Source organism: Sebastes fasciatus, chromosome 8 (genome assembly GCF_043250625.1).
Source record: "Sebastes fasciatus isolate fSebFas1 chromosome 8, fSebFas1.pri, whole genome shotgun sequence".
Taxonomy (NCBI): domain Eukaryota; kingdom Metazoa; phylum Chordata; class Actinopteri; order Perciformes; family Sebastidae; genus Sebastes; species Sebastes fasciatus.
The window spans coordinates 20,430,697-20,456,435 of record NC_133802.1 but is presented as its reverse complement, the minus strand read 5'-3'; the positions used below and the strand labels follow the sequence as shown (position 1 = coordinate 20,456,435).

At 38.8% G+C, this 25,739-nt stretch overlaps 4 protein-coding genes across 4 annotated transcripts in view; 1 reads left to right on the top strand and 3 right to left on the bottom strand.

Annotated features, from left to right (window-relative positions):
* The window catches only part of tlr9 (toll-like receptor 9), a 5,058-nt gene extending 3,816 nt beyond the window's left edge, over nt 1–1,242 (bottom strand). Inside the window, 2 exon segments of the mRNA XM_074644201.1 lie at nt 8–610; nt 1,007–1,242. Coding sequence (XP_074500302.1) covers nt 8–610; nt 1,007–1,156 — 753 coding nt within the window. The 5' untranslated portion in view covers nt 1,157–1,242.
* A 758-nt stretch (nt 1,243–2,000) lies between these two features.
* LOC141772790 (acylamino-acid-releasing enzyme-like) lies at nt 2,001–12,999 on the bottom strand. Its single transcript, XM_074644198.1, has 23 exons — nt 12,859–12,999; nt 11,669–11,798; nt 11,451–11,577; nt 11,257–11,344; nt 10,647–10,722; nt 10,447–10,538; nt 9,650–9,724; nt 9,386–9,523; nt 9,179–9,270; nt 9,048–9,088; nt 8,822–8,943; nt 8,658–8,718; nt 8,468–8,565; nt 8,259–8,310; nt 8,028–8,116; nt 7,727–7,865; nt 6,512–6,595; nt 5,937–6,017; nt 4,533–4,621; nt 3,274–3,464; nt 2,920–3,022; nt 2,731–2,837; nt 2,001–2,637 (listed from the first exon to the last, which is right to left on the bottom strand). Exons 1-23 carry the CDS (start codon nt 12,868–12,870, stop codon nt 2,532–2,534), a joined length of 2,193 nt encoding a protein of 730 aa, XP_074500299.1. The 5' UTR covers nt 12,871–12,999; the 3' UTR covers nt 2,001–2,531.
* A 1,197-nt stretch (nt 13,000–14,196) lies between these two features.
* capza1b (capping actin protein of muscle Z-line subunit alpha 1b) lies at nt 14,197–19,776 on the top strand. Its single transcript, XM_074644200.1, has 10 exons — nt 14,197–14,350; nt 16,497–16,560; nt 16,708–16,759; nt 16,962–17,025; nt 17,119–17,325; nt 17,419–17,498; nt 17,607–17,685; nt 17,794–17,865; nt 18,039–18,101; nt 18,230–19,776. Exons 1-10 carry the CDS (start codon nt 14,312–14,314, stop codon nt 18,368–18,370), a joined length of 861 nt encoding a protein of 286 aa, XP_074500301.1. The 5' UTR covers nt 14,197–14,311; the 3' UTR covers nt 18,371–19,776.
* Nucleotides 19,777–21,395: 1,619 nt separating this feature from the next.
* LOC141771954 (uncharacterized) lies at nt 21,396–25,154 on the bottom strand. Its single transcript, XM_074642503.1, has 4 exons — nt 24,995–25,154; nt 22,963–23,795; nt 21,950–22,853; nt 21,396–21,502 (listed from the first exon to the last, which is right to left on the bottom strand). The coding sequence occupies exons 1-4, from the start codon at nt 25,079–25,081 to the stop codon at nt 21,437–21,439; spliced, it is 1,890 nt and encodes a 629-aa protein (XP_074498604.1). The 5' UTR covers nt 25,082–25,154; the 3' UTR covers nt 21,396–21,436.
* Nucleotides 25,155–25,739: the final 585 nt, after the last annotated feature.

The following is a 25,739-nucleotide window of genomic DNA, read 5'->3' as shown; positions in this document are numbered from 1 at the left end:
CCTTAGGGATAGCTGTGAAGTTATTATACCCTAAGGTAAGATTTGTGAGTTCAGGGAGCTCTCTGAAAACCCTCTCGCTGATGGTAAAGGACTGGTTGCAAGGGTTTGCATAGAAGCAGTTCTTGTTGAGGAAGAGCTCTCGGAGATGTGGAGTGTATAAAGGGTGGACAATGTTGAAGATGCGATTTTTCTGTAGGTCAAGAACCCACAGGCTTTCAGGTAACCAGGGAATAGAGGTGAGGCTGTTTCCCGACAGATTCAAAAATTGAAGCTTCAACAGGCTCTTGAATGCATAATAGTGGATCACCATTTTGCAAGAGTGGTCCTCCACAGCTCTAAGGCGACCCGGCTGACAATTCCCCATTATTTTCAGAGTGTGAAGGTTTGGGACACCTGACAAAGCATGCTGCCCCACTTGCCGTATTCTGGTCCGACCTAAATTGAGCGACACTACAGTGGTAGACTTGATGAAGGGGACACGTCTGAGTGGTCTGTCATGGCAGTCTACTGTGGTGGTATTCACATCAGTGTCACATGGGAAGAAGACGATATTTATGGTGCTCACTAATGGAAGAAGCTGACAAAGGATGAGGAGATTGTTCAACATAGCCTGAAAAAAAGAAACTCAATATCAGTTGTTTTGTCAATGTAGCAGACAATTTAATTTTACAAAAAGCATATTCAGTAAATTTCCATTCAATATCACCCTTAACACCCTACTGGTAAACCTGCAATCTGTAACTATGAGCAAATATTATTAAATCAATTATTTCTATCAGTAGTACATGAGATAATCTGTGAAAAAAAATCCTGTTCCTCTGCCTCCTCTTACTACTGCTAATGGCATTTTCAATAAACAGCTGTTGAAGAAATTACTGTTTTTTTTCAAGCCTTTCCAATCATCCGTTTCTGTCCATATAATGTAAAAGTAGAGTAGATGCATCATTTTCTTACAGTCAATTGCAGTGCATTTTTTCATTGCAGAATAAAATGTTATATTACTTACCATGACGGGTATAGCCTGTATCTTGACATTCACATCGGGAGCCAGATGAAGCAGACTTTGATCCAGGTGGGGAAAGCGAAGATTTAAAAAAAGGTTCTGCAGTGACGTGAAACTTGATTCATATATGCAGAAGTGAAAGCCTGTGGTCATATTATACACACGACAGCGCGATGCAAATCATGTGACCTGAGTCAAATTTCTGTAGAGCATCAGATACAGATATCGCCTCAACAGATTTAAAAACCACTTTGAAGAGTTAAAATTACTCAATGCTTACGTTTTCTGACTGTAGAAACAGACAAAATAAAGGACCGAGAGAGAAGAGTCTTTTTCATCTTTGGTGGACAAAGTTGGAGGACTTCTCTAATTCTCTATAATGGGTATAAGGAAGTAATATTACCTCTTCATCACCTGTTTCAAAAATCCTTCTCAATCTGAACAAATGCTACGTATCCAATTACACATTAGTAATACCACAGTGTAAAAATACTCTGTTCAAGTAAAAATCCTGCATTCAAAATCTTACTTGAGTAAAAGTACAAAACTATTATCCTAAATCTAAATATACTTAAAATATCAAAAGTAAAAGTATTTATTATGCAGAATGACCCATGTCAGAATATTATATATTATTTTATTGGATTATAATTAATGCTGTATTACTGTATACATCACAATATTACAGCTGGTTATGGTGCAGCACATTCTAAATACTTAACTGCTGGGCAGCTTAATCTATAATAATATATCATAATTTATTAGCTGATTCAGATTATTAATACAAAATATAAAGCTGGAAAATAACTAAAGCTGTCAGATAAACATAGTGCAGTAAAAAGTACAATATTTCCCTTTGAGTTTTAATGGAGTAGAAGTATGAAGTAGCAGAAAATGGAAATACTCAAGTAAAGCACCTCAAAATTGTACTTAAGTACAGTACTTGACTAAATGTACTTAGTTACATTACATCACTGGATTCATCCCACACTGGTAGTATTTTTACAATCATTTTATTAAGTGCACTGTATCATGATGTCATGGAATCAAGAGTTGTTGTTTTTTTAAGCAAACCATAACAGTGAGCAGAGAAGAGATTGATCATGAAATTATTTTCATTTGCTAATATTACCTCAAACACAACTAACACATTGGAAAGCCCTTTATTTTTTGCGTGAATGCAGAGACTGCGAAAGAAAAACTATCAAATAAAAATGTGTTTCTGGTTAATCAAAGCTGCATCAAACCCGCTTTTATTCAAGTGCTGTGTTAAAATATATAATTTCCCTATCCACTTATTGGAAGTAATTGTGGCAATCACCACAGTCACAGATAGATTACATGTAAAGGAGAGTTATACAAAGTGTGTTCGGGTTTGGAGAGCACTTTCAATGCTTTGGCTTTGGATTGGACCTCACACTGTCCTGAGATCAGGAGCATCTCTTACACACGGTAGTGTCCTGCTCTCTTTTCCTGGCAGCAACAACAGCATTGGCACACCACCGTGTATTTATCTGATATTTACCCCTCACTGACACACGTGCTGAATCATCCACAGAGCGATGTTCATGAAGCCATCAGACTCGGCGTCAACCTTGGAGAGAGAGTGATTGTTCCCTGAGTACCACAGCAACCTAAACGACACACATCAGAGCATTAGAGAATGAACAATAAGAGCCCTGTTTTGCAGTGCAAATCGGATTTAACCAACAAAATGTGTTGCTTACCGGACTGGGACCTGCTTTGCTTTCAGAGCTCTGTAATATTCAAGTCCTTGCTTGTTGGGTACACGCTTGTCATCTTCCCCCAAAGTAAGCAATACTGGTGTCTTCACCTAGATGAGAGATCATCTTGGGTTACTACAACAATGGAGCCACATGCACACAATCAAGAGACATACACAGAAATACTCATACCTTTGCAACATGCTTAATGGGGGACTTGTTCAGCATCTGTTCCCAAACAGCAGGGTCAGGTAGGCAGTCTGTGCTGTAGTCGAAGCCGGCCTCAACCATGCACCTGCAAAAAACAGGAAGAAAAAAAAAAAATCACTGAATGGCTTTGAGGTCTTTTGTTCCTGCAGAGTTTGTGTGCATCATTGAACACTTCCTTCCCTGACAGCAAGGCAGATGCTTGCCCTTTATCCCACTCACAGCTGTCAGAGTGGAATGTCAGGGATACAAAACAATAGAGATGAGAGGTCGTGCACGACTGGCACAGTCACAATATGAGTAAACACATGTGGGCGCGATGTTCATTTCAAGATGTACCAGTCTGGGATGTCTGTGCTGCCAATCATAGAGGCAAAATTGGTGACGGGGTTGCGAGCCACACAGGCCTTGTAGAACCCTGGGTACTGGCCGATCAGATGGCAGGCCAGGAAACCACCGTGGGAGCCCCCAGAGAGTGCTACCTTCTGCGTGTCGAACTGGTCACCTTTCAGAACACTTTCAACTGCAAACTGGTAGGAAGAAAAACATGGGAAAACTGTGTGAGAATATGTGTGGTGGAGAGGAAAGGAAGACGCAAGGAAAATCTGAAGTTGGAGGAGAGAAAAGTAATAAATAAAACTAATAAAACTATTGCTGTTATGAGCCATGACTGACAGAAACTATGGCAACTAACCTCAACTAAACATAGAAACCAATCAAGAGTATAAACAAAGATATCACCATGAAGCAACACTAGAAGTCATCGTTACCAGTAAGAGCAAAAGCAATAAAGCAAATTCGTTTTAACGCCACTAATTTCTTTAACGCATTAACACACACGATCTTCCGGAGGTTGTACCGGGCTCAATTTTAAAGCTAGAGTGAAGATACTGGCATCATATGAAACTACAAACATAAGGAATTCATTGTTACCAACCATGTCATACTAGCTCGTCGCAAATGAGGCTAAATAATGCTCCAAACTTGCACTAAATTTTGGCGAGGAAAAACGGTCATGGCCATTTTCAAAAGGGGTCCCCTGACTCTGACCTCAAGACGTGAATGAAAATGGGTTCTATGGGTACCCACGAGTCTCCCCTTTACAGACATGCCCACTTTATGATAATCACATGCAGTTTGGGGCAAGTCATAGTCAAGTCAGCACACTGACACACTGACAGCTGTTGTTGCCTGTTGTGCTTGAGTTTGCCATGTTATGATTTGATCATATTTTTTATGCTAGATGCAGTACCTGTGAGGGTTTCTGGACAATATTTGTCATTGTTTTGTGTTGTTAATTGATTTCCAATAATAAATATATACATACATACATTTGCATAAATCAAACATATTTGCCCACTCCCATGTTGATAAGAGTATTAAATACTTGACAAATCTCCCTTTAAGGTACATTTTGAACAGATACAAAATGTGTGATTAATCATGATTAACTATGGACAATCATGCGATTAATTGCAATTAAGTATTTTAATCGATTGACAGCCATACTTTATAGATGATCAATTTCATGACATGAAAAAAATTGATTTTAAACAGCATTTATTGCTCTGTCAATGTTATATTTGTTTTATTCTTACTTGAACATCTTTGACGTCCTGGCTGCCAACATTGCCAAGTAATGAGTAGATACTGTCCTGGCCGTACCCAAGAGAGCCACGATAGTTCACTAAAAGAGAGAAAGAAAAACACATTACCATCTATGTATCACTGCTAGATATTATGAAGTATTCTTACACATAATTAACACAATTTCTTTGAATCTGACTGTGCCCTAGAAAAGATCAAAGTGAGCTTGAGACCAGGTGGTGAAACACCTAGAAAGAAAAGTGAACCAGTCATGCCTTTCGTGGCCTCATTGACTACCACTTTTAGCATGGTTCAACAGACATCTGGATATGCCGAGCTGCTACAACTTCCTCAATTAAACAAACCTAAAGAACATATGACAACAAAAAATGAAAACTGCTGGTAATAAATAAAGTGTTTTTTCAATTAACTCAGGCTCCACAGTTGAATAGCACAGATGAAATTGCACATACTACAGACCATAGAAGAGCAAGTATGGCCTCACAATTCATGACAACTAGGCTAAAAGTTTCAAGCAGACACACTCCAAGTCATCGAAAGTCCATTAGCTAGAATAGTTTTGCACTGAAAGTCATTTCTCTCTGATAAATGTACCAGGCAACACCAAGTTATGATTGGTTATGCCTGTGAAGTACATAAGAGCTCTTTAAATGTTCACAAGATAGGAAAAAAGTATGCAAAGCATCTTGAAGTGGCTAAGGAAATGTATAATAAATACTCCAGTAACCAACTCATGCATATCTTGTCTTCTGAGACAACATGTGAACTTTGCTCGTCCGGTACATATCCTATCCAGGGTTATTATAGTTTTGAATTTTCAATTTCATTTTAGTTTAGTTTTAGTTTGTTTTCAGAGTGCATTTGCTGGTTTTAGTTTGGTTTTTCAGAAAGGTTTAGTTTTTATATATTTAGTTTTACAGCAGTCTTAATTTGTTTTGTTTAGGGTCAGCTATAAAGTCTCAGAAGTACAAAATAGATGATTGGAGAACTGAGTAGGAATGGCCATAATGTTTAATCTTCACGCTACTTTAGTGAAGCAACTGCGGCATAGCGCCATCTCCTGGAAAGTCTGTTTAGTTTCTGTATTTCAATGTCTCACGAGTTGAATTCATGCTGTCTCCTTTTTTAAGCAGTGATTTATTATAGCTAAAAAGCTATAACTGAAATTAATTTACGTTCATTTATATTTTAATTTTATTTATTTTTTACCAAGGAAATATCGTTTCAGTTTAGTTTTTCTTTTTTACTTTGTTTCAGTTCACTAATAATATGTTTCAATGCTTATTTTCATTTTAGTTTCAGTTTACTAGAATAACCTTGATCCTATCAATGGATGATCAGCCTCTGAGCAGGTGTCACACATAGAAGCACTTCACACAAACATATGAACATACCCAGTAATACAGCAAAGCCCATCCTGCACAGCACAGACGAGGAGAGGAGCCAGTCAGCTACAATCACTGAGTGAGGACCGCCTGAGTGAAAGAAACAAGTTAATGTAAAATACAGTATCAAAAGCTACCTGTGTCTGTATGTGCTCAGTCCTGTGAGGTGTTAATGCCACAGATAATACTGCATGTAGAATTAAAATATGTGAAACATCTCAGGACTGTTATTAAAGACCAATCTTGAGTTTGAGAGTATGGTTAGACAATTTGCCACTAAGGGCACTATCGTCATGGCAACCGCCGTTGCCAATGTTATCTGTAGCAGTAGCTCTGGACTGAACAGAAACGAATCCCAACACAAATCCACATATTCAATAACGTTAGAATGAATTAATCAAATAGATTAACAACAGCACTTCAAATGTCTATAGGATTCCTAATATTAATTTAAGTTGTTTGGGATACTACATTAAGTTGATAATGTACATCACATAATTATGTCAATCTGTCTAAGTGTTCATTTTGTTTGCATTACAAAACACATAATGACAACAGAACCATAATGAGAGTAATCAACCAACCATGAGGAGTGACAATAAGAGGCAGCTTCACTCCATCTTTAACCTCCTTTGGTTTGATCAGCAGAGCTTCAAAATCAAGACCAGCTGGAATATAGAAAAATGAGTTAGTCCTATTAATATTACACAGGGCTGTTCTTCACATCTCCCACAGACAGCTACATCTTTTCAACCCTCCATAAACAACTATTCTTTCTGACTTAAAACAAACCAGTCACCTCAGGACCTTCCTCCTGAAAACTCCTTTACTCCATCTCCTGTAAACAGAGCTGCCTGCTATTTTATCATGATAATTACTATCTCATGTATTATCAATTTGTACAAATCTGTTGATAAATCTGTTAAACCCAGCAGTTATTAAATGTAGCTTATATTTATTCTATACAAGCTAGGCTGCTGTTAACTATACATATAGCCCCAAATATTATATATACTGCACCTCATTACCAGTTTCATTCTTTCTAATAGCCAGCAGGGGGCGACTCCTCTGGTTGCAACAAGAAGTCTGATTGTATAGAAGTCAATGAGAAAATGAGCCTACTTCTCACTTGATTTATTACCTCAGTAAACATTGTAAACATGAGTTTATGGTCTCAATCACTGGTTTCAATACAGCATGATGTTCATTTAGTAAATTATGGTCCCATTTAGAGTCAAATAGACCATAAAGCAGGGGATGCTTTAGGGCGTGGCTACATTGTGATTGACAGGTCGCTACCACGGCGTTGTTCGATCTGAGTGTTGTCCGTGTTTTCATTTTACAGCTTTCAGTCTATGGTCCAAGCTAATGTAATCCAATATGATAACTTTGTAATAAATCATATCTTTAAGACTTCATAATCTTCCCGTTTTGTTTACTCTATCAGAAAGGTGTTGATTCAGCTCTCTAGAGTGCAGTGTGTGTATATATATATATATCTATATATATATATATATAGATATATATATATATATCTATATATATATATATATATATATATATATATATATATCTATATATATATATATATAGATATAGATATATATATATATATCTATATCTATATATATATAGATATATATATATATATATATATATAGATATATATATATATATCTATATATATATATATATATATATATATATATATATAGGTGTTTATTACCTATTCTGTACCATTCATGTATGTGAAACAAAATAGAGAGTGGACAAAACTGCATCCCGAAAATGTTCCTTACGGTATTGACTGTTGTCTTCCTCTGGTGGAGGGGTGAAAGTCAAGATCTGCCAATCAATTTCTGGTAACGTCTGAGACTCTTCCAAAGTAACCCAGACCACTTCCTCCGGAGAATCCCTGGGCGGAAGGAAACCCACCCTCTGGACATAGAAATGACATTGCAATAGGTGACACAGACATAAGTTTTGACTAATAAAGGCCCCCCAACCCCATCCAAAAAATGAAATGTGCATTGCAATAGCATATTTAGTACATACTACATATCAAAATGTGAACATTCAAATAAAAACCACTGATCCTACCAGACTTGGAGGGCAGTTTGGAGAGGAGCAGCTGACCACCATCAAATCTCTTTGTATGTTCAGCAGACACCAGTTACCAACATCAGACTCTACAGACAAAACATAAGACACACTTTGAAATAAACATCTTCAAGCAAATCCCCTATAAGAGCCTGTCAACACCAAACATCAGTAAACAAGACTGTCTAGACCTGAGCATGAGTAACGCCAAGGCTGATAAATGTGTCTCACTTGAAGTCATAGAGGTGACGCTCCCTGTGCTCGTATCCACCATCAACAGATCCTACAAGACAAACAAAAACTTTTTTCAGGTAAAGAATAATTACAATTTTCTCAGTCTAAATATTTTTTTCATGTGGAAAAATATACATTTATCAGGAAAAAACGTATTGTCTAATTTGTATCACAATAACGAGACATTTCCCAGGAGTTGACTGTACCTTGCGGCTGCGCTGGGGGCAAGCAACAATGACACGCTGACTATCAGCTGACCAGCACTGAGGGGACAACCGAGAGCTGTAGATACCCGTGAAGCCATCTGCAAAGCCACACCGGGAGACACAGACACAACCAAGTTTGATATATAATGAAGAAAAGGTGCAATCATGTGATTAACAAAGTATTCTTTACCCTCTCCAGGTCTCTTCACCACATCCACCACCACCGAGGTCTTCTTAGTATACCAGTCATACTACAAAAATGAATATCCAAGCACAGAGGAAAAGCATATGAAAACAAATGTATATATCATTAAGTCATAAAGGTATTTTTTGAGAGGCTCCATTCTGTCTTACCATACAGAGCTTGCTGCACTGCATGTGTGGTCCGTAGACGGCACATTCCAGGTAGACGATCCGACAATGGTCTGGACTCAGCCGGGGGGAGCACACTGCAGTGGTGCCTGACGTTAGCTGCTCTGAGGGACAAAACAAATGCAATACACATAAACATCTGTAGTAATAACAGCTATACCCATTTTAAAATATAATATAAATAAAAAAATTACAAGCATTCTCTTACCACATTTCCCACCAGTAAGATCCACATAGAACAAAGATGACCTGACAGAGAAAAGGGAGACCTGAATAAGTTGCAGTATTAGCCTATGAGACATTTAATTAAACTTTGAGATCAGTGTGACCAGTAATCACCTCCTGTTGGGGCAGTACATGAGGCCAAGTCTGAAAGGCTCATGCCACCAGCCTGCAAACACCACACCTGTGTCACCTGGAGCCCAAAATGCCTGCAGAGACACCGAAAGCAACAGAAAGACAAAGAGAGAGAGCAACAGTAGGTGTAAGAGGGTACAAGAGTGCACAGAAAATAACATGCATCATTGCACAAACTGCTCTACCAACCTGTCCAGGTGAGATATTTTCAGGCACCCCCTCCAACACAGAGACGTTGTCACCCTCGATGTCCAAAACACAAAGCACTGGACAGCTCTTACTAACCAGTGCCTCTCCCCAGTCCTCGTGGAAGACAAACTGCTCCCCCTGCAGGGATTAAAAAGCAAAAACACACAACAACTTGAGCTAGAGTGGAATGTAACCTCAAAATGTTGAATTAAACCTTTGAATAGTGAAAATATTTTGCGTTTCAAAAGTATTATTTGCATTCACTTTCACAGCCTCCTTTTTCTCCGACCGCATGGTGTCCTCCTCGTCCACAATAGAAGACAACTCTGGTGACTCACTCTACAAACACATAGGGAAACATAGAATAACGAGTTATTACAGTAATCCTATCTACCTTTGGTAAATGGTCAATCAACACTCAATCACATATAGGGCAGAAAACTTGCTTCACTATTCTTATGGCCACATCCCAATCAGTGTTGTCAAGGTATTTTTGCTTTTGAACGGCGATGGAAAATACCTGGGATGCATTCAAAGTGAAACCATTCGCAAAATGCCCCAGTTTGCCACGCTTTTATGATTGAGCGATAAGCTCGATTTGATCTGGTTTAGTGAGTGTGTATCTGCTGAAGCCAGTAGTCCACCGCCAAGGTAATTTTGCATCATCTAGCATGTATTAAAAGCTTTCTTATCAATTTTGAATAATTCCTTACAGAGAACAACAGCTAGCAACTTTTACCAACACTGTACAACATGGCAATTAATGCACCATGTCGCTACTTAAAGGGTTTTTCCTTATGTGAATTGAGGGTCTAAGGATAGAGGGTGCCGTATGCTGTACAGATTGTAAAGCCCCATGAGGCAAATTTGTGACATCGGGGTATATAGACAAAATTGACTTACAGTTTGCTATGCTCTGGGTAGCATTGGACACAATCCCAGCAATGACCTCAGGGAGAATCGACATGCTTGATTTTCAACCTATAGCTCAGTGCAGCAGTTCTCTTTGCCCTGAGAGATTTGGTGCTGATTTACCCTCAAATACAGTTTTGCTGACAGACCTGGAAGAAGGATTCAGCCTTAGGTCTCTTCCTTTCTGCTACATACAAGAGGTGGGTCTCCGAGTGGGACCAGACCAAGGAGCCAAACTGATCTAATGATGCAAAACACAGTGTGATTAACACCCAGACTGGCACATGTAAAGGTAAAGTTTAAAGAAATTGGTTAACAAAAGTTAAGAGTTAAGTGCAGAAAAACTCACCATCTTCATAGACTTTTCCGTGCTTCTTTAAGGCTGTTAGATTGATGCTCTTCATCTTTATGTTTTTACTCCAGATCTGAAGGGTCACAAAGAGGTCAGGAGAGGAGAGAAGTCAAAAATCTTGTGTTCAAAATGCAAAGTCACATGAGGTTTTTAAACACGCGGTAAAAGGTGGATAATGTTGCAGAGCAGAGATACAGATGAGCACCATTAAAGCTTCAGTAGGCAGAATGTTTTTGGCACCATTGGGCAAAAATTCCATTATTACCTTTCAGCATATTGTAATTCAAGCGCTCTGAGAGAAAACTAGACTTGTGCACCTCCTCATGGCTTTAAAAAATCTAGCCCGTGATGGGAGTCTTTGGCCAATCACAGGTCATTTCAGAAAGAGAGCATTCCTATTGGCTTTTCATTCAAACAGAGGCAGCTGTCAATCACTGACAAACTCTTGTAGTGCACTGTTTAGCTGTAATATAGTGACTGTTTTATAAAAAATAACTTTATGTAATCATATTTGCTCCGATTCTACCTACTGCTGCTTTAAGGGGGCAATAAAAAAGTAAATTTTTAGTAGGATGGGTGAGAGACTTAATGCTGAGTAGCCACACACCTCCAGAAACTGTTTCTCTTCTCCTTTGATTGAGCACTCTCTGACAACAGCCTTCATTTCTCCAGAGGGGGAATCCTTGCTTAGCACCCTGACAGGACAAAACATATTGATGAGACATTGTTCAGTTTGCTAAGGGTCTATGAGAACATCTTCAAACCCCACTCCAGACAAAATCACACAAGATGTTTACATACTCTCCTTTGATCTCAGTGCAGTTTCCTGAGGCTCCAGAGTAGACCACCGACTTGTCATCGTGGAAAACAATGTACTGTCGACAAAACTTGACATTCTCATTCCTGTCCAGATCACGCTGACTCCATTCTGCAGACGAAAAGTTAACAAAATGCACATCAATATCAATGAACATACAGAGATCTGATAACTTTTAGTGTAGCACACAGACTGAGTCTACCTGTGTAGATGTTGCTGTATTTGCCTCCATACTGAGAGGTGACGACAGGTCCCACATCTGCTCTGCCCAGAGAAGGGAAACGGCTGAGTTCTCTGTAGGTCCTGGCAATTTCCTCAGGGTTGGTCATCACCTGACGATACGCAGCAGAATAACTCACACTTCGTCTCAATGACACAAACTGTCCAACAGCTAACAACACCCTATTCATTTCCTAGCTAGTAGTGATGTGTCTGTCACGAACGAGCCGGTTCAAAGAGCCGGCTCTTTTAAGTGAACGATAAGAGCCGGCTCCCGTCCGAGAGACGTTTTTTCTTTTTTTTCTTTACTAAATTCAAGGCAGAATGATAGGACGATCTTCTCCGCGCCACGGGCACTCAATGCGCTGACTGTGACTGAATGTTGTGTTGATGACGTCCGTGCGACCAGCCAGGTGATGACAGAGGAGGATCATAACATCAAGCAGGGAGGGGTGGAGGTGCGTGGCGCGCTGACGGTCTACAGGTACAGAGCAGGAGGGAGAGGAGGAAAGAGAGAGAGAGGAGTGCGGTGCGCGAATAGCAGACAAGATGAGTGACAGTCGGAAACGAAGCAGCATGTAAAATTATGATATTCTGGAAATTATAAGGTTTAATATAATTATATTGAATAACTTAAGTGAGATATGTGCACACTTACTAATCAAAAATCAAAACAGCGCTAAATTTGGCTGAATTATAAAAAGGGAGAAGTGGTAAAACGAAGAGCCGTTTGGGAGCCGAAAGAGCCGGCTCTTCTTGGTGAGCTGAGCTCAAATGAACCGGTTCACTAAAAAGAGACGGAATTCCCATCACTAAACAACACCCTATTCATTTACCTAGCTAGGAAGCTAGCCAGACATAAGCTAATGTGCATAAGTTAATATAGTTGAAGCAGTTTACTGTCAAAAACAGAGGTCAGTTTATAAACATTAGTCTAAATCCGCTGTGCAAACCAATCAAGCGATTTCCGCGTGATAAACAAAGCAACCATGTGAACAAGGTAGTTTGTTTTTAGCAATGTTTGGCGTCAGTGTTTATAGTCAGTTTGGTAGCTTGACTTGAAAACTGGCTAATTAACAGCCTAATTAACGCCAGCTAAACATTCACACCTAACGTTATATGACATTTATGTTTGTAGACAAAGAATATGTAGTCAATTAAGTCTAATCATACCTGTGACTTCATGACAGGGACGGTGTGTGACAAGCAGTTTTGCCAGGCAAGTTGAGGCACAATGGAGGAGGAGGCTGATCCAGTATACAAAGCTACCTGAACATGAACACAAGACCAGCTTCCTGTTGCAACTTAAAAAATAAAATACAATCCTTGGATGATGAACCAAAAACACAGAAATTTACGAACGAATGATGACCCAGCCAACATGGTTATGTGGGCCCCATACGGGTTGTGCAGGGGGTACCTGGGTACCAAGTGGGTATGGACCCAAAATGGGTATCTTATCTGGCGCCCACTTGGATCAACTAAGTAGGTCCCAAGTGGGTTTTAGGTGGGTCACAAATGGGAAATTATATATATATATACATACCTACATACACATGTATACACATTTATACACGTACACACATATACACATACACATACATATATATATATATACACTCACCGGCCACTTTATTAGGCACACCTGTTCAATTGCTTGTTAACACAAATAGCTAATCAGCCAATCACATGGCAGTAACTCAATGCATTTAGGCATCTAGAGGTGGTGAAGACGACTTGCTGAAGTTCAAACCGAGCATCAGAATGGGGAAGAAAGGGGATTTAAGTGACTTTGAACGTGGCATGGTTGTTGGTGCCAGACGGGCTGGTCTGAATATTTTAAAAACTGCTGATCTACTGGGATTTTCACACACAACCATCTCTAGGGTTTACAGAGAATGGTCCGAAAAAGTGAAAATATCCAGTGAGAGGCAGTTGTGTGGACGGAAATGCCTTGTTGATGTCAGAGGTCAGAGGAGAATGGGCAGAGTGGTTCGAGATGATAGAAAGGCAACAGTAACTCAAATAACCATTCGTTACAACCAAGGTATGCAGAATACCATCTCTGAACGCAAAACACGTCGAACCTTGAAGCAGATGGGCTACAGAAGCAGAAGACCACCCGTTACTAGCACCGGCCACTTTATTAGGTACACCTTGTACCTAATAAAGTGGCTGGTGAGTGTATACACATACACATAAACATACATACACACATATACATACATACACACATACATATATATAAAATTAGAAGAAAAAAAATAATAATAATAATGATAATACCAAAGAAAATAAAATTTTAAAAAGGAAAAAAAAAATGTATTCATATCAATAACATATGCCCATGCTTTTATTTTGTAGGAATGTCACCACGGCAACACCGAGCCAAACCGGAAGCAGTAGACAAATAAATTAACAGAGCTTTTTAACGCCCTCTTGCGTTATAAAGTAATTAATTTAAGTGTGTGGTTATTCTCTGTCGAAGCACAGTAATACAATTATTTTACGAGACATATTTTAAAATTACTTTGCGGACGAATATTCACTTAATTTGCTCTAAAGCCAACCAGCAGCACGGCCACTGTCAGTCAGCTGGGTAGAGGTGGGGTCACAAAGAGCCAAGATGGCGGACTTTGAGGAGCCGCTGTCAGATGAGGAGAAGGTCTGAAGACTATTTTACTCTTTGCTTAACGCTATTTTATCTTATTTGTAGGGAGAGATAAACGTGTTAAATGCTCACACACATTAACTTTGTAAAGAATTAGTTTGTGGTCACGTATGGGATTAATAAACTAGTGTTTTTTAAAGCTATACCTCTAGCTAACTAGCCAATGCTAGTTAAAGCTTACAGTCGACATGAGAGGCTGCTAGTTCATAGAGGTTTAACTTCACTTCATAGTGGTTGGGATTAATGTAAAATAAACAATGTCCGTGCCAGTGTGCACTCATTACAGTGTGGGCTACGTTTTCCTCTCATGCACTGTTAGCTATCATCAGCGGCTAATGGTTGCTTTGCTTTGGATTTCTGGGTCAAACAGATTCAGTTGCAGCTCAAATACCTGCTGGCCTCACATGGCTTGAGATCAGGATAGATGGGTGCCTACAGTTTAGTGACACCCTACCAGTGGCACTACTGTTACACACACACATTAACAATTGGGGGTCAAAGTAAATTATTATGAATGACAGAGTTTCCAGTGTTTCTGACTGAGAATGACATTTTCTGTGCACCATAATAATAATAATCTGAACACCAACAGGGTGGTTTCAAAGCTAGAAACAATAGTGGTCACCAGGGTCTGAAATCAACCTTTTCCCTCACTGTGACAGCTCACTGAGCATTTCTACTGGCCACTCATTTTTTTTGTCTGCCACTTCTGAAATCTAGGTACAACGCTTTAAAACTGTAAACACTGAGTCAGTCAGTGGTACCAGACTGTAGAATTATGCAATATATCATGTAACCTTAATGCATGACTGTATTTGGTAACACTTCATTTTACAGGTCCGCAAATTTCATGTTAATTAGGTGATAATTAGCAAATTACCTATTTGAAATTTCTTTGGAATTACTGCCAAATTACCCCAAATATTTACCTCCAAAACCAAAACTAATAAAAGACACTTCTGATCAGCACAAATCTCACCATTGTGTGACTTATTGTCTACACAGATGTAACCTGGTAGCTGATGTCGTGAATCAGGGAGTTTTTAAAGACATTTCAAAGAAGTTATTTGCTAATTATCATCTATTTACCAGCAGACATAGAAATAAAGCATATCAATTAACTTTGTATTCTTTTCCTGGAAATGAATTAAATAAATCACCAGCTATTGGGGAAATGATGGAATATAATTATTAAATAATGTTTATAGTAAAGTTATTTTCAATAGATTTATAGGTAAATATTGGGGGTAATTTGGCAGTAATTCCAAAGAAATGTCAAATAGGTAACTTGCTAATTATCACCTAATTAGCATGACATTTGTGGACCTGTAAAATGAAGTGTTACCATATATTTAATTTAGGCTTTAGAATTGCTTTGTCAAAATAATATTTGTTAATATAAGGTATACCTGTCTGCCATGGTGGCAGGTGACCTGAAATTGGTGCTAATTTCATTCCTTGGTGGTGACATTTTTCCGATAACATACAGAGATATTTAAGATTAAAGGGTCAGGCGATCAATGGGAAAATTGAGGGCAAGATGATGGCATGTTTTTTACAGCAACATAACACATAGTCTAGACAAGCTGTTTCTAATGCAGTGTCCATTCTGTATTCATAAAGCAGTGTATTGATGTTTATTCTTTCATTTCCCTCCCGAATTACAAAAGCTTCAATTAAAATATGTCACTTGTGCTCCCTGAAGTTACTTATTTCATTAAACATGCTTGCTGCAATTTTGTAATTGAGTGGTTTTCATTTTGTAATCGAGATGCTTTAATCATTACTTGTTTAAGCATAATAGATGTAAACCAAAATGTTAAGTCGGCTTCACCATAGGTGAGGCCAAAAACTGTTGTTGCAAAACTGAAAATGCATCTTAGTATCAGCTATGGCAATATGCTAAGGGTACAACTGGATGCCAAATTACTAACAAACTAGGTAACACAATTTTACAACTTATTGATGGTAGAGATGTTGAAGTTTGAGTAGATTTATTTTGCTTATTGAAGAGTGAAAACCATGTTAATTATATAAAATATAAGTGTTTAATGTCTCTCTTTTTTTTACTGATTATATACAGCAAGTCATATTGTCATCATAGCTGAATTAATTGTTTGCATTTAAATTGCTTCCATAGGTCCGCATAGCAGCCAACTTTGTGACTCACGCCCCCCCGGGAGAGTTCAATGAGGTCTTCAATGGTAAGAAGTAGCGGATTGTGACAAGATGTGCATGATATCACTACTGTCTTTAGTATAATATATTATAATATAATATAATTTGCCTCCGATATTGATAATTTTTTGTCTTTTAAGAGCATAAACAGTGGTTTCTTTTTGTCTTGCTAGATGTGCGGCTTCTACTCAACAATGACAACCTCCTCAGGGAGGGGGCATCACAGTAAGTAACACTCAATTACGACAAACATCACAGATTTACACAGTTCAAAACACCTAAGCCTCCATACTGTGTGTGGGATATATCCACAAATTGTGATTTATATATTAGGCAGTGAGGAATTTAAGCATGGCCAGTGGAAAACATGTTGGTGTCATGTTATGAATGCCTAATGTACCTTTGTGTCCATTCTATTTGTGTTTAGCTCCTTTGCCCAGTACAACATGGATCAGTTTACTCCTGCCAAACTAGAGGGCTACGAAGAGCCGGTACGTTTCATCCTCAAGTCTTTCCTATTTATTCCAGAAGAGCAGACGTCAAAGCCAGACTTTTAAAAAATCTTTCCTCTCCCTTATTGATAGGTTCTGATCACAGAGCACGGTGACTTGGGTCAGGGACGTTTCCTGGACCCCCGTAACCGTTTGGCGTTCCGCTTTGACCACCTAAGAAAAGAGGTGAGCGACGTGCAGCCATATGAAGGAGAGACGGCCCTGAGAAGCTGGAGAGATGCCTGTGATAGTTCCCTGAGTGCCTACGTCAAAGAGCACTATCCCACCGGAGTCTGCACGGTAAGGCGCTCACAAAAATAGTGACAAAATAGCCACCTAAGAAATAGACTATACATTTTACCCATCCTTAACCGTACCATCTGTGTGTTGCAGGTATATGGGAAAACGGTTGATGGTCAGCAAACTATCATAGCCTGCATTGAAGGACATCAGTTTCAACCCAAAAACTTCTGGTATAGTAGCCTAGTTTTTATTTAATAATTGGTCTTTCAGTTCTATTAAGCTTCCTGATGCTGCCGTCTGTTTGTAATGTAGAGCTTCTCCTCTGTTCTCTCACACAGGAATGGTCGCTGTAGGTCAGAGTGGAAGCTTACCATCGGTCAGTCCACTGCTCAGGTGGTGGGGGTGTTGAAAATCCAGGTGAAGTAAATTCCGTGAGCTCATCTGCATAAAAGATAAATAAGTCATGGATGAATATTTTTTTTTTTAAAACTCCAGCTTACTAATGAAGTTCTTCTCTGTCTCAAGGTGCACTATTATGAAGATGGAAATGTGCAGCTGGTTAGCCATAAGGAGGTAGAGGAATCAATACCAGTGACTGTAAGTACTTTTTTTATATATGCATAAGCACTCTTTCAGCAGTGGTTTTAACCTTGTGTTGCTTACAAAGTTTAAGACTGGCTGTGTCAGCTCTGTTTATATAAAGAGGAGGTCATCCATCTCTATAAGTAAAGGATAAAAAGGTGATGATTATATGTGTGTATTTGAAACAGAATGAAAGCCAGACAGCCAAGGAATTTGTTGACATTATTGAGAACGCGGAAAATGACTACCAGGTAAGCTGCATTTTATTGACTACACATTAGATATACTGATATTTAAAATGACAGATTGCTTTTATCGAAATGAACATAAAGAAACATTTTGAAATTAGAAAATATTATATTGTTTTTTTTCCCCTCAGACTGCAATCAGTGAGAACTACCAGACCATGTCTGACACCACCTTCAAAGCCCTGCGTCGCCAGCTGCCTGTCACACGCACCAAGATCGACTGGAATAAGATCCTAAGTTACAAAATTGGCAAGGAGATGCAGAATGCCTAGTGGAAGGTCAGGGACTCAACCAGGGGAGACTCACGCTCCACTGGGCCCACAACAACCTGCCTATACATGCGCAAGGACTAACCAAAGCAAAGCTATATCAGTATGGGGCAAGGAATTAATAAAAAAAAAAAAACGAAACAAAAAAAAAGCATAACTGAAGATTTGCAGACAATTAGGCACAGATATCCGTCTGCTGTAAGGAAGGTTGCGATTATGGAGATAATCGTGGTTTTGGAGAAAGCGGTTACTTCTGGGTGTGTGTTGTGAAAGAGTTGTGTTGGGTTCAGCGAGCAGGGCTGTGCTCAGGACGGCTACATTAAAAGACGTAAATCTTCCGTATAAGGACTCAAAAGACCTCCGAGGATTCAGGTGTCACAATATTTTCCCTTAGTCAAACTGATCCACACCTGTGATCGTGTCACAGTGGAGATCTCAGCACACGGGGGGAAAAAAACACACAACCGCACAAGGCAGCTGATGAGAGAAATTAAGCACACCATCACATATCAGGGGTTTGATTTTTTTGGGATAAGAAAATAAGAATTTTGTTAAAGTTTTTGTTTGTTGTCATGAATGGAGGAATTGGATGCATCAGTAAAAATCTGGGTTTTGACAGGAAAATTAATAGCCGTCATACCAAGCTTAATCCTGAACTGACAACTTAGTTAATACGTTTGCTAATGAAATTGACAGTATTTCTACCTGTTGTTAACATTTAGCAGTGGCATGATCCTCAGCATAGCTCTGTTCCTGCACTGTAGTATGTTTGTCGGTGTCCGTCAGGGCTGAGGGAGTGTTAAACTTGTCTTCTGTTGTGCTCCACTGATGTATGTGTCTCTCCACCCATGCAAAGAAATGATGACTGAATTAAGATAAAGCAACTTCTACGCCGTTGCATCTATAATGCATTCTCTGTTCTGTTACTTCTAGCAACACCACCTCCCATCGCTGTACAGCTTTTCCTTTGTGAAAAGGAAAACATACTCATTATTAACCAAGATTTATTTGCCAAAATCTCTTTCCTATGGTAAAGAACTCCATCCTCCTACCCATGTATGCAAAATTTCTATTTTAATACGCTGGTTTTTTGTTGGAGTCTTAGAATATTGCACTCTTTAACTGTAACAAACTGACTGTGTATTGGTCAATGCCAAGTGAACGCAAAGCAGTTGCCATGTAAGGCAAGATCATATACTATATATTTACGTTACATGACTTCTGTCAGGCCATATCATACTGTATGTGTTACATAATGTCTAAGTAGGCTGACTCTGGATCAGTTACTTGTTAGCTATACTATGTGCTGTGTTCAACCCTCACACTATACTACAACTGTGTGCCGATCAGTTATCAAGTTCAAGACTGTACTGCCCCATTCTGTTGTACAAATAAATGGACTGAACATCTGGGCTTGATTGTTGTTTTACATAGCCTGTTAAGGTGAGACCCCCCCCCCCCCCCCCTCCAAATATTTCTGGAGCCAAAAAACATTTGAGCATTGTGATGAAGGTAACACAGCTTATAGTCTAAGTATATAGTATATAAGTCTAATGCAGTGAGGGCCAAAGTGCAAATGTGCGACGGAGTATTAGGGCCACATTGATGAAAAACAAATCAGAGAATTCCAGAATAAAGTCATAACTTTATGAGAAAAAAAGTAATATTGCAAGAATAAAGTCATAACTTTACGAGAATAAAGTCATAATTTTAAGAGAAAAAAGTCATAACTTTCCGAGAAAAAAAGAAAATAACTTAAAATTACTACTTTATAATATTGACTTTATTCTCATAAAACTACGACTTTTTTCTCTTAAACCTCTGACTTTATTCTCGTAATATTACAACTTTTTTTCTCATAAACTCGTGACTTTATTCTTGTAATATGACTTTATTCTCATAACATTACAACTTTTTTTCTCATGAACTTTTGACTTTTTTCTCGTTATGTTATGACTTTATTCTCGAAATCTCAGATTTATTTTTTTTCCTCAATGTGGCCCTAATACTCCGTCGTACCATAGACCTACAACAACGATAAATAAAAATGAAAATGTAAACAATAAACAGTTATTCATTTCCATTTTTAAAAATCCACAGGGAGCCACTGGAGAGAGGCTAAAGAGCCGCAGGTTTCAGACCCCTGGACTTGGGGAAAGAAAACATCCAAAATACACATTTAGGTGTTTATTCTACTACACGTTGTCTATTTGCGGTTGAGAGTTCTCCTAAATTCACGTTAAGTTAGCATTAGATAATACCTTATTTGCATATTTAAACATAACATTTCAGAAAACTTCTAATACAAAACAAATGGTCTTAATGTAAGTAATCAACTAGGGAAGTTTCATGGTGATATCAGTTAATTTGTTTACTCTATTCACCTCTAGTGTCTTCAAAATGTATTAGATTTTACAATACATATCTTTAAAGGCCGTTTTTCTCTAAATTAGTTTTTTTCTCATACTCTGAGCCAGAGTATAAGTTTAGTAGCACTTACATACACTAAACTTTCCTGTTTCATTCTAAATTTGTTATTTATTCCTCTATTTTACAGAGGGCTTTGTTCATACAGTATAACTCTGTTATGAGTGTCTGTATTTTGAAACAAGAAAGAAAAGTTGCTGCACTAGAACGCAGTTTGCTGCTCTTTCACTCCCAGCTGTGAAATAGCTCCAAACGATGCTCCTCTTTTGTTCAGCCCATCACTGCAATTATGTGTCGGATTAAACTAGTTTGAATGCACACAACATGACAACAGAGAAGCAAAAAGTATATGCACTAATGTGTGTTCACGACAACGTATATAGTCTTATATAGTTATTCTCTTTGATGAAATACAAATGGGTACAACGTAGAAGAGAGAAACTGATCCCTTTTATGGTATCGATCCTATTGACCTTAAAATCAACCTTCAAAACAAGATGTAAAACCTGTAGTATCGATGTTTTGGTATTGATCCGCCCACTATATTTAAGTATTCATACAGCAGAGAGAGGGAAATAGAAACCCAGCACAGTCTGCAGTATTTAGTTGATGCAAATGTATTGCATAGTGTTTATTAAAGGGTTAGTAGTAGGCACCACAGCTGCATCCACAGAGGACTCTTGTTCTTGTATTCATCTTCTGCTCCTCCTGTTTTTAGAAATGATAAAAACACATTAGTACAAAAGCTCAATAAAAGAATACAGTTCAACAAAAATACGACAGTGAGAAGACGGCTAGAGTTGTTGTTTGGTCCTGGAGAGGCTTCATCACTTCACAACTGATGAAGCTTCTGAGCAATGAAGAACACACTTTGAAATACAAGGATTCTTATTCTTTCAGATCTCTTTCAGAGAAGAAAATAATGGGAAAAAAACAGGAGAGACGAGTTGTGAGCTGAGGGATGAAACACCTTCAAGAACTGACAACAAGTTCAGCTGCCTTTTGACTTATGACCAAGACAGATCATCACGAAAATCCTTCATTGTATGAATTACTCTATGTGACTGAACATCTGACATCTTATCTTGCCAGATCTGGTCAAATTCTGTCAAAGTGTCTCACTGATTAATAATTTCTATGTAAATGCATCCTTACCTTCGAGAAGACGTTGCAGAACAAGGCGCAGAAGCCGTTTTTCTTCTTGGAGTCTTTGGACTGAGACAGAGAAGAAGAAGAAGAAGCACTCGTCTCAAATTGGTTGCCATCGATCCCGGCTTCAGCAACAGGCGGGTCCTCGAGGAATTCCTTTTCTAATGAGACAACATCTCTGGTCGTCTTAGGTGCTATGTCCTCTACCTCCATGTGGTCTTCGAACTCCGGTGGAGTGGGAAAGAGGTCTGTATTCGGGAAGACGCTGGAAGAGGTGGAGGGGGACGTCACTCGAGGAGAAGGAGAGGACTGTTGCACCGATGTCAAGTCAGTGCTCGCTGACTTGACCGTTCCACAGAACCATCTCCTCCACATGGACTCCTTCTTGGGTTTCTTAACTCCAGCGTCCGTCTCCTCATCGAAAGATGTGTTTTTGCGAATCCTTTTCTGGACTACGGTTCCTCGTCCGGTGAGGAAGGATTTCAGAGTGTTGATAGCTCCTGGCAATGTCCTCTTGGCTGCTCTGTCCTTTGTCTCCTGGCAGCTGGCAGGGACAGATCCTCCATCCAGTGAGGTTTGTATGGCCACTGATAGGGCACAGCTGACCTCTACAGCTATGGCATCCGTAAATTCAGGCGAAACCCTAACAGGGATGTGCACACCGTTGATATCGCGGAGGGCCTGACTGAAGGAGCATTCCAAACTACTCTGGATGTTGTAGTTGAAGCCCTCCGTCAGCTTCTGCACGGACGAGGGACTCAGGGCGAAGGGGTCAGATGTGGCGGATATCTTCTGTAGGGCCGTGTTAATGACAGACTCTGAGATGAAGCTCAGCACATCTGTGCACATTTCAGTCAGCTGCTTTTTCACATCTGCATTGTAAATGCCCTCGCTTACTTCCCTCCATTGCCTAAAAAAAAAGAAAGAACAGATACAAAAGGTTAAACACAGAAATAATGCACACAAATGTCATAAATGTATTCAAAAGTAGAGTTTCAGTGGGGATATGAATAGCATACTCTTCACTGAGTCTCAGGAAGAATCTTCTTATTAGAGTAGACATTGTGGAAGAATTTAGGACAGGTCGCCAGTCTGCTGCTTCTGCATTTTCCTTATGGGAAAATATAACATGTCTATGCTCTTCTGAGGGTTCTGGAGGCAAAGCTGTTCTGGCTGTAGTCTGTTTACCAGCCTCAGTGTTGTCATATTCTCCCTGGCCTTCAGCGGGCAAGACTTTAATTATCTGAGCCGGGGAAGTAGGACTGGAGGTTTTGTGTAAGGCCTGAAAGCAGCTGTCCACCAGATAAGGGGACACTTTTTCCTCACTGTCGGCGGCAGCCCTCAGAACCCAGTCACGAGAGTCGCTGGATACACAACTTCTCGCCTCCTTCTGGCAATCTGTTGCAGTTTCAGCCAGTGGTTGACTCTCTGTCTGAGCGCCCTCATCCACCTGATGAAATGAGCTTAAGGAGTTTGGAGTCGGGAGGTTCCTCATCTCCGTCTTTACGAAGTCCTCTTCTTCGTCAGCGAGCTCCAGATGGGAGGATCTCAGGTCGTGTTTGGAAGAAGCTCTGAATTTGATCTTCTTGCTCTTGTTTTTGCGAAAGGTGCTCTTGCACAACATCTTCAGCTTTTTGAAGAATGACCTGCAAGCTGGTTTCTTGGCCCTGCTGGAAGAATCAGTGACCGAAGCATCGTCCTGTTGTTGCTCACACTTGGTGACGGCCTGCTCAATCGCCTGCTGGACTAACATGTCGGCCGCTCCGGAGATGCTTGCGGTTGCGGAGTAAGCAGAGGAAGGCCGTCTATCTGAGACGAGGGTGTTCTCTCTTTCTCTGTTGGTGTCTGTATTCTAGTGGAGAAACACAAACATGTAAGCGGTGCCAGAAGACATATTCAAATCCTTTTCTTACATCAAAGGTGGAAATACAACAGTGTTTATGTCCTGCATTCAGAATATTAGCATTAGCTGTATAATGTACTCAGTATCTTGATTTATAACATGTTACTGTACAACAACAGTAAGACAATCGTTGTTGGATTCGATTTTCATGTTGAAAACTGGGAACCATTTGGTCTAAATCCAACTTTAATAATAATAATAATAATTAATTTAATTTATACAGCACACTTTAAAATACAGTGAAATCTCAAGGTGCTTCACAAAAAGGGCAAAACCATCACAATACAACGTTAAGACAATTTACACAAGAAACATGCGATTAAAAGCGTCAAAATAGGATGGATAAAATTATAGACAAATTCGTACTTTAAACCTTGATAGTTTTTTTTATGATATATATAGTTTATTCCTTTTCCTTACTTGCTGTATTTTATTATTCTGTGTTACAAAAAAGTACAAGTGAAACATATTTTACATTTTTGTCACATGTGGAACATCATTTCACTTGGGCTGCTTGCTCTAAGTTTTCTTGTGTTAAACAAGTATATGCTATAGGACTACTGCTTCAGTTGATATAACCACTTTATGTAATGTTGAGTATTGTTTTCATCCTGGTAATGTATTGGATATGCACATGATTTTATGATGTATTTTCTAAATAACTTATTTTCTGGCATTAAATAACAATTAAATATCGGAAAATGTTTTTCTCTGTTGATCTGAGGGAGATTATCTGTAGATATTCAGGTCACTGAGTAAAAGAACATGTAGCTTTAGTCTTGCGTTTAAATCATATGTAATGTAATTTGTTCATATATAATGACAAGTTTTTATCGTGTGTATGTGTAAAACTCACAGATTCAGCCTCACAGAGTTTATGTTAATTTTTTCTTTCTTTTTTATATGTTTATTAATAATAATAATAATACATTTTATTTATATAGCGCTTTTCAAGAAACTCAAGACACTACACAGATAAAATAATCATAAAAAAGAGGACATCATAAAATATAAAACACACATCATTAATCCCACATTAAAAGCAGTTTTGATTTGAATGTGGACAGGTTGGTGGAGTCTCTGATGCACTGTGCAAATTAAAGTTAACTAAATCATTGTTGATTCTTGTGTAAAGTGCATCTACTTACCGTCCCTTCAGACATCATCAGATGACCTGGGTGGACTTCTGAGAGCTTCATGTTTAAAGTCACCGTGTTTTCTTCTTGCCAAAACATGCTGAACGCCGTTTAGTACATATACACTGTTTTCTGTCTATTCACTGTGGAGGTGTTCACTGTGTTCTGATAGAATGTCCATCTGTTATCATTCAACTATATGAATATTTGTATTTATTCAAATAAAATATTAGCAAAATGTACTTTGGATATCAATCAATGTAGAAAAATGGCCCCTGTGAGTATTATATTATCAAAATGTTACCCACATATCAATCATGTCCAGTGATGAAATGTAACTAAGTACATTTACTCAAGTACAGTACTAGAGGATTATCTTTTTCATGACAATTGTTGTTGTTGCTTGTTTTATTTTATCCCAAATTGTTGGGAATACATTTCACTTTGGGACAGCACTTTGTGAAATCATGTCATGTCACCTGGACAGAGACATTTAGTGTGGACACTAAAGTATAAAGGCTGATATTTCAGACTGTGTGTAGTTTGTTGTTAAACAGTACAGTTGGACCAAATCTATTATGTGTAGGTCACTATCATGTCATCGTAAGACAAGCAAAAAAGGTAAGTGTCACCTTGCTGACCATGTTTTATTTACTTTTCCATTATATGATTTGTAAAAAAGCCTTTTTCGGAGTCAACATTTTATATGCCACAGTAGGGAAAGCACAGGACAAAATGAATAAATGAATGATGTCGG

What these genes read in the sequence shown, in the direction of transcription:
- LOC141772790 (XM_074644198.1), bottom strand. An exon ending in AGGCTGAATCCTTCTTCCAG is followed by an intron (nt 9,725 to 10,446) that starts GTCTGTCAGCAA and finishes ATGTGTTTGTAG; the next exon opens with AGTGAGTCACCAGAGTTGTC. An exon ending in CAAACTGCCCTCCAAGTCTG is followed by an intron (nt 7,866 to 8,027) that starts GTAGGATCAGTG and finishes TTCTATGTCCAG; the next exon opens with AGGGTGGGTTTCCTTCCGCC.
- capza1b (XM_074644200.1), top strand. Translation starts at nt 14,312, where the DNA reads ATGGCGGACTTTGAGGAGCCGCTGTCAGATGAGGAGAAG. An exon ending in CGCTGTCAGATGAGGAGAAG is followed by an intron (nt 14,351 to 16,496) that starts GTCTGAAGACTA and finishes TTGCTTCCATAG; the next exon opens with GTCCGCATAGCAGCCAACTT. An exon ending in CTCAGGGAGGGGGCATCACA is followed by an intron (nt 16,760 to 16,961) that starts GTAAGTAACACT and finishes ATTTGTGTTTAG; the next exon opens with CTCCTTTGCCCAGTACAACA.
- LOC141771954 (XM_074642503.1), bottom strand. Translation starts at nt 25,081, where the DNA reads ATGTTTTGGCAAGAAGAAAACACGGTGACTTTAAACATGAAGCTCTCA. An exon ending in TTCCTGAGACTCAGTGAAGA is followed by an intron (nt 22,854 to 22,962) that starts GTATGCTATTCA and finishes CTTTTTTTTTAG; the next exon opens with GCAATGGAGGGAAGTAAGCG. An exon ending in TCTGCAACGTCTTCTCGAAG is followed by an intron (nt 21,503 to 21,949) that starts GTAAGGATGCAT and finishes TTCTAAAAACAG; the next exon opens with GAGGAGCAGAAGATGAATAC.